The 7,717-nt window shown below is 38.6% G+C and overlaps 2 protein-coding genes across 2 annotated transcripts in view; both read right to left on the bottom strand.

Moving 5' to 3' along the window:
* Positions 1–6,759, bottom strand: part of LOC109831818 (ABC transporter C family member 14-like) — a 19,271-nt gene extending 12,512 nt beyond the window's left edge. The window contains exons 1-5 of the mRNA XM_020399264.1: positions 6,707–6,759; positions 5,303–5,623; positions 2,611–2,697; positions 1,559–2,173; positions 1,047–1,211 (exon numbers count right to left, since the gene is read on the bottom strand). Of these exons, the coding sequence (XP_020254853.1) occupies positions 1,047–1,211; positions 1,559–2,173; positions 2,611–2,697; positions 5,303–5,623; positions 6,707–6,727 (1,209 nt within the window). The 5' untranslated portion in view covers positions 6,728–6,759. The remainder of the gene's footprint in view (positions 1–1,046; positions 1,212–1,558; positions 2,174–2,610; positions 2,698–5,302; positions 5,624–6,706) is intronic.
* The window catches only part of LOC109831414 (ABC transporter C family member 14-like), a 29,018-nt gene continuing 28,257 nt past the window's right edge, over positions 6,957–7,717 (bottom strand). Inside the window, exon 2 of the mRNA XM_020398738.1 lies at positions 6,957–7,262. Coding sequence (XP_020254327.1) covers positions 6,957–7,262 — 306 coding nt within the window. The remainder of the gene's footprint in view (positions 7,263–7,717) is intronic.

The raw sequence follows: 7,717 nt of genomic DNA, 5'->3' as shown, positions 1-7,717 counted from the left end.
GATATTATAATTTGTGAAAAACTATGTGCAAGGCTTGACACGTGCGTGAGACTTGTTTTGTGCACGGGTCACTGCTGTCGCATATCCCGTATATATGTTTCGTAGTTGTTTCAAGGCGTGAGAGTTCCCCTCTGCAGAGTCTAGAGCATTGTCTTCGCTGCCTATGTGCAGAGCAAAAACTATTACCCAACCAATGCTCTGCACTGAAGGCAAGGGAAACTCTATCTGACAATCCTTCTCTGCCCGAACCCAATCTTTTCAAAATTTGAACCAATTTCTGAATAAAATACTGCTGTTTCTAGTTTCCATCTCCCTATTCCAGATAGTACTCACATGGCACATTACTAGAGACTAAAGGGCATACCATGTTCCTTTATGAGATAATCATGATTGGTTGTCTGGAGCTGATATTTTTCGGTAATGGGAGAGAGTCATAGGAAGTAGTGTGCTTTATGTTGGCAACCACATGACTAGATGTTTAAGCAGATGAACCATGATACACCCCCTTCTCTCCCCTTCCCCCGGGTCCCCCTTTCCCCTTTCAAGTGAATGCAGACATGGAAGATATTCTATTTTATGGAGGAAAGAAAATGTGATAAAGTATGTTCTTTTAAACATATTTACAACGGATTTGAATCTAGGACTCTATATCCCTGCCTATGTTTCAAAATATCAATAAAACTGTAGCCATATATTGGTTGTTTGTGTGCATTTGTGGCATTTGTGCATCTATATGTATGTGTGTATATATCTACATGTTACATGTATAGATATAATAACGCATAACATATATATACATACAAACATAACTTGTCTAGCGTTTATGCGCGCGCGCGTGTTGGAACTAGTTCCACCGTTGAGTTCGAATAAATACTTGCATACACACACACCTATATACATACATAAATGCATGATGTGTGTGTATACATACATACATACATACACACGCATAGACATGTATACACATATATAGAGGAAGAATGCATCAAGAATTTATGCAATAGCTCGAAAATAATATACTGCAAACATACAAAGAGTGAACATACCCTGTACCAGATGTTCAGCCACCCCAATGGAACAACGAATATGATTGTCGGCCATGCGACCTGACATGTAATGAAGATAATTCCTAGGACAACCATGTAGCTTGAAATAGTTAGCCCCATGAAGAATGGAAGAAAGAGATCAATGTTGGTTTGATCAGACGATGCCTGAAAGAGAAAAACACCCAAAACATTCTCAGGTTAATCCAAAGAAAGATGGTTAATTCCATGGTTGATTCCAATTCAAGTGTTAATCTCAAAAGTAAAAAGGAAAAAAATAAATGTAATATGATGTATGGATTTAACTTCTAAGTGCAGTATCATAAAAGCCTTATGATCCCATACGTAATGCTTTACAGAAACTTTTTCTCTACACTTTCTACTTAAGGCCTATTTTTGTGCATTAAAACAACTTAACGAAACCCATGATGAGTATGTACTCTGACGTTATCATAACAATATCATAATCAATGGTAGAAAAATCAATAAAACAATTCGAGGATAACTAATCTCACCCGACTTAGTATTCTTCCAGAAGGTGTAGTATCAAAAAAGGCCATGGGAGCATGTAATATACTGTTAAGGATTTGCTTGAAGAAGATTTGAGCAGTCACAAGTCCCAGATATGTCACAAGATAGGTTCTGACAGCGATGAAGATAATTGCAACTAATGCTAGTGCGGAATAGACTTCTATAAATATGTTCGGACTGAAAGATGAGACATTTTCATCTGACGTTTCGTACGCCAACCAATAGTCACTCGCCATTGAAAGACCCTGTGAAAGCAGAGAAACAATAACAATAGCAATCACACCCCACCATCCCCAAGCCTCTGTCATGTATAACTTGTACACGTTCCATCCAACTAGACCAGTTTCTCGTTCCTCATCCTCAATGAGTTTGGATGTGTGCTTTTCAGATTTTGGTGAGACTTCTGCACCATTTTCTTTAGTAGATAGCTCACGTTTTATGATGGGTTTATCTGTAGGATTTGCTGGCTGCTCAGTGCCATCATGAGCTACAAGCTCCATTGAACTATCATGAGCAGCAACAAGAGCCTCAAAATCTGATCCTGGAGCTAGTAACTCGTTGTACTTTCCCGACTGTACAATTTCCCCATCTCGCATTACCTGTTAATTACACATGCAATGTTGGATCAAATGTCATCAAAGGTCATATAAAAAAGAGTCATCTGAAACTGGAAGGATCTACCAAGTAATTAAGGGGCAAAGCTATATTAGCAGCAAAATGGGTAAGAAATGTGAGGAGAGGAAGGGGAAAAAACCCTACTCCGACACCGAAAGACAAATGTGGAACATTAACTCTTCTTTCAATTGCTTCCACACCCTTCTTTCTGAAACGTACATTATTAGCACAAGATGGAACATTGACCCTTCTTTCTATATTTTGAGCAAGTACCAAATGCATTATCCTCTCAATATCAAGAGTTGCACGAAGAAAACACATGAATAACAAGACTTTTCCTTTATGTTATTTATTTTTAATAGGAAAATAAAGTGTCTGGAAGCATAAAAGAATCCATAAGAAATAGAAATGTAGCACATACCAAGATGAGATCAGCATTATGCAAGAAGTCGACTTGATGAGTGACAAGTATAATAGTCTTTGCTTTGAGCGCTCCTCTCACACATTCCTACAGCAAGGAATCATGACTTCAATACAACTTCAGAAACTAAATAAGCATGTGTTAGGTGGCTACCAAAAGAATGTGAACCTGTCCGTTGTTGGTAGCTTAGGATTAAACTATTCTGGTAGTTAAAGTAAAATTTACAGTTTCCATGGAAGATGTATAAATATCAAATGATGTTTATTTATGAAAAAAATACAATGGAAAAACAAATAATGAGCATTAAATCTCACAATCCTTGAGTTATAACGATTAATCTTCCCTCCCTCTCTCTTGTTTCACGGATTCTTAATTCTATCACACAATCAGGTCATGCATCATCCACACATACCGGAAGAGTTTGTTTCTGACTCTGACAGCAGAAGTAATATCAGTAATCTTACCTCACCTTCTCCACCCTCAACTTCAACCACAAAGGAAAGCAAACAATAAAAAAGTGAAAAAAAGACGATCCTAAAGCAAAAGAAACAAAATGGTAAAAGAAACTAGAACCAATAAACTCCCTTAATTTTCGAACTGATCAATTAACTAAGTATCTTAGATTTTTGATGTTTGTAGATAACATCAATTTAAGAAATCATGTGATACATATCACATTTCCTCAATTAAAATGCCTAAGGTACTATGAGACTAAGAAAGTTAATCATGTTTGGCATTTCGACTTTTTTTTACTTATACTTTTATCCTCCTCCAAGTGTTAGATAAGTGCAATCACTCTCACATCACCTTGTTTCTATAATCAAGCCCATCACCTCTGTCGCATTCAAAACCTCAAATTGCAATTCTCTAAAGTTTGAAAGAAAACTCAGAAAAAAAGAGGAAACCGTATTTTCCATTTATAGTTGGCCCTCATGCATACTGATCACAAATGGTATTCCTGTCTCTCGTATAATTTTTCCACAGTTAAAGACATACAATGACACAAACAAGTTGATTTAAGATTCTTCTATTAACTTCTTGGCTAAAAAATATTTTTTTCTTGATAAAGATGGTTGATGAGGACAAGGTGGTATCCCTTTTCAATCATATGCACATTGATGCATACGGTTCAAAAAATTTGTGACAAGACAATCCTATATCTTTTTGTAACAAATTTGTTAAATATTAGTAGTATTTAGATGTAGCATATATTATAAATAATCAAGAGATATTATGAGATTTGATTAGATATGATTTTATCTCGTATCTATTTTGTAATATCCTCTTAATCTCAGATTATTTAAGAGAGGTTAGGATTAGATGAATAATGAACTTTGCCTTCTTTATTTCTCTACATCGATCCTAGAAAGATCAATTTTTTTTCTCGACCTCGGGGTCGCCGATGGGTTTTACTGCCTCCATGGTCCCCCTCGGCAACTACAACACATTCGGCGGCTTTGATAATATCTATGATTTCTACATCATTTATTTACTAAATCTTTGTTGAACCTTAATAAAAAAAAAACTTACCTTGGGAAACCCTAACCTGAAAAGGGCAAAGCAGCACTGCTCATCACGATACTGTTCATCAATGAACAATTACCAGCATGGGCTATTTATGGTGAACACTCTCCATGCTCATCTGATGATTAGATGCAAAAGTATGTAGTTGATTCCGATGTCATTTCTAATGGCTGACTCGCTTAGGATTTCTTTCTACTGGCTAACTCGCCTAAGGTTTCTCTCTACTGGCTGACCCGCCTAGGGTTTTAGTAGCTAACTTGCCTAGGGTTTATTTCTACACCCACCTAGTGTTTTAGTGACTGACCCCTTAGGGATTATTTCTACTGGCTGACCCATCTAGGATTTCTCTCTACTGGCTGATCCGGCCTAGGGTTTTCCTCTACTAGCTGACCCGCCGAGGGTTTTACTAGCTGACCCACATAGGTTTATTTCTACTGGCTAATCCGCCTAGAATTTCTCTCTATTGGCTGCCCTGACTAGGGTTTTTAGTAGCTGAACCACCTAGGGTTTTACCAGCTACCTAGGATTTATTTCCAATGGCTAACCTGCCTAGGGTTTCTCTTTACTGGTTGACTTGTCTAGGGTTTTTACTGGCTGACCCGCCTAAGCTATGGTTTTTACTGGCTGTAACTACAATTTTCTATTATTGACATCTTCAAATATTCCGAACAAAGATGACATTACAAAGCTCTTGCAACTAGTTGTTTTGTTTCCATTTGTGACAAGCTGGACGTACATAAAATATATGCTCCAGATTGAGGGAGACTGTTAGATATTCTTAGTATTTAGATCTAGCAGATAAGATAATGTGTGAGATTTGATTAGATATGATTTTATCCCGTATCTATTTTGTAATATTCTCCCAATCTCTATTTAAAAGAGGTTAGCGTTAGATGAATAATGAACTTTGCCTTCTCTATTTTCTCTACAAGATTCATGTTCTTATAATCATAATGAAAATGAAGGTGTTCTCTCTTTATGCCATTGTGGTAGTTTATCAATTAGCTATGTACGTTAATATTAATAATACTTATGGCGATACTTTTGCTTTTCTTTAAAAGACTCCAATATTGTTATGAGTAATTGATCATTATCTCCTCTAGGATTAGCTTTAACTTATGTGTTACTCAAGTTTCACCATGAGTCTTCCATAAGATACAGAACACACCTTGAAGAGTTCTGACCCAGTGTGAGCATCAACAGCACTAAAGATGTCATCGAGGAGGTAGATATCACAATCCTGATACACAGCCCTGGCAAGCTGTATACGTTGCTTCTGACCTCCGCTAAGGTTGATTCCCCTCTCCCCAATCTCGGTCTGATCCCCAAATTCCATCATTTCCAGATCCTTTTCTAAGCAACAAACCCTAATAACCTCCTTATATCTCTCATGGTCCATGGGCTCCCCAAACAAGATGTTCTCTTGAATGGTTCCGCTCTGAATCCATGCTGTTTGTGCCACATATGCTGTCGTCCCACATACTCTAACCTGATAAAAGGAAAACCAAATACATTGCTAAGTAAAATAAACCATGCAGTTAAATAAATGCATTCTTGATATCACAAGTTTAGTTCATCGGTATATCATTGAAGAAACTAAATAATTAATTAAAAAAAGCTTCCAAATCAAAGGGAATGCTAAATTATTATTTGCATTAGTATTCATCAAATTGACTTCGAATATGATGTAAATATAACAATTTCATTCGCACATCATTTTCTATTAAAATTTTGAATAGGTAAGTGAATCAAATTGGAACAAAAACAAAGCTAACTCAATTGATATGAACCTGAATATCTCACCATTTGCATCAATTCCATTTGATTCAACCCTAATCACAAGAGTGATTGTGGAGTTACTACCTACTGTTTTAAGTTCGATATTGGCAGGTGGACCACCAAACTGAATTAAATGCAGCCATCACCCTCCTCTCTTCGTCAGGGCGCTGTTTGATCAGATGGTGAGGAAGGGAGGGGCAGATCGTGCTAGTACACGGGTCTATCCGCCACCAATCTCTAATGTTGTTCAGTTCCGGGAGTATTATCCGCCAAAATCAAACTTAAAACCCTATTATCAAATATTAACTTTATGTTCATAGAGGGCGTACAAATGCAAATGCCTAATAGCACCTCAACAAAAACACACGACAATTCAACAATAATAATAATAACAAGCAGTTACATACTTCAATACTTTAACTCACTTTGCACTTATATATCCTCACTTATTTTTTATGGCATTTATATACCCCAAGTTGTTTATAGTTGGCAAATTAGTACCCTCTATTATGCAAACCTGAAAATTTACCCTCTCCTATGCAAACGTGATAATTTCACCTGAATGTTCCAACAGACGCTCACCAGCTACCTGATTCTAAGTGTCATTTGGAAAATATTCAGGGGGGAATTTTCACCTCTGCACAATAGATGCACAATAGAGGGTACAAAAGTACCAAATTTAAACAACTTATGTTATATAAATGCTGCAAAAAAAAAACAAGTGAAACTATAAAAAGACGCTTATTAACTGCTATTTAGCCGAATAAATAAAATAAATAAATAAAAAATTCACCTTCCCAGAGATCTTCCTCATCTCCCCAAGCAAGCAAGGAGTCCAGCGAGCTTCTTCCCCGCCCCCACTCCCCACACCCGGCCGCCAGCTCCCCGCCTCCTCACCTCAGCTCGATCCCCCGCAGCGCCGCGCCCACCTCCCCCCACCGAAGTCTCCCCCCCTCACCTCGATCGCCACCCGTCCCGCCAACCCTCGTCCCTTCTCGACCGGCGCCCTTTCGTCCGAAGCTCCTCCGGCTTGGTTGATGAAGCTACGGAGTCGAGCCCTCTCTAGAGAGATTCAGAGGCCTGGGAGACGAGATCACGGGGCCTGGGGGAACGGTGCGCAAAGGGTCGCGACGGCAGGCGGAAGAAGGAGTGTGCGGTATAAGACGTGGAGGCGGGGGAGGGGGAGCCGCACGGCGACCGGAGACGCCGAAGCAGAGGGCGGCGATCACGGAGCTCGACGACGAGAGGGCCGTCATGTTGAAGGAGAACGCGTAGAGGAATTTCGACAGCCACTTGTACTCGCCGGCGCGGAATCTGTTGATGCGCTCGTTGAAGTGATCCTCCCATGCCTGAAGCAGACCAAGCGTTCGGTGAATTGCTTCAGTCGAAATAGAAATCAGAACGGGTGGCTTACAGGGTATTTGCAGTTTCATACCCTGAAGTTTACGTCCTTTATAACTTTGGTACCCAGCGGGTTTTTTTATTGGCAGTTTGATGCCCTGAAGTTTATACCTTCTTGGACTTTTGGAGTATCAAAGTTATAAAAAGTCGTAAGCTTTGGATATTAAAGTGTCCCACAAAAGGCTATCAAAGTTCAAAAAAGAAGATGTAAACTTTAAAAGCTATCAAAGTGCAAATTAAAAACATTGGGATATCGAAGCTCGAAAAAGAAGATGTAAACTTTAGGCTATCAAAACGCAAATTACTCTCTGGTTTGTAACAATAATTTCAATGGTTCGACTGATTTTAGAATAGATTAAGCATTGAGGGTCTAAATTTCAATTTTTTTTTTTTTTTTGGGGGG

The sequence above is a fragment of the Asparagus officinalis genome, chromosome 2 (genome assembly GCF_001876935.1).
Source record: "Asparagus officinalis chromosome 2, Aspof.V1, whole genome shotgun sequence".
Taxonomy (NCBI): Eukaryota; Viridiplantae; Streptophyta; class Magnoliopsida; order Asparagales; family Asparagaceae; genus Asparagus; species Asparagus officinalis.
This window is presented reverse-complemented; position numbering and strand designations above follow the sequence as displayed.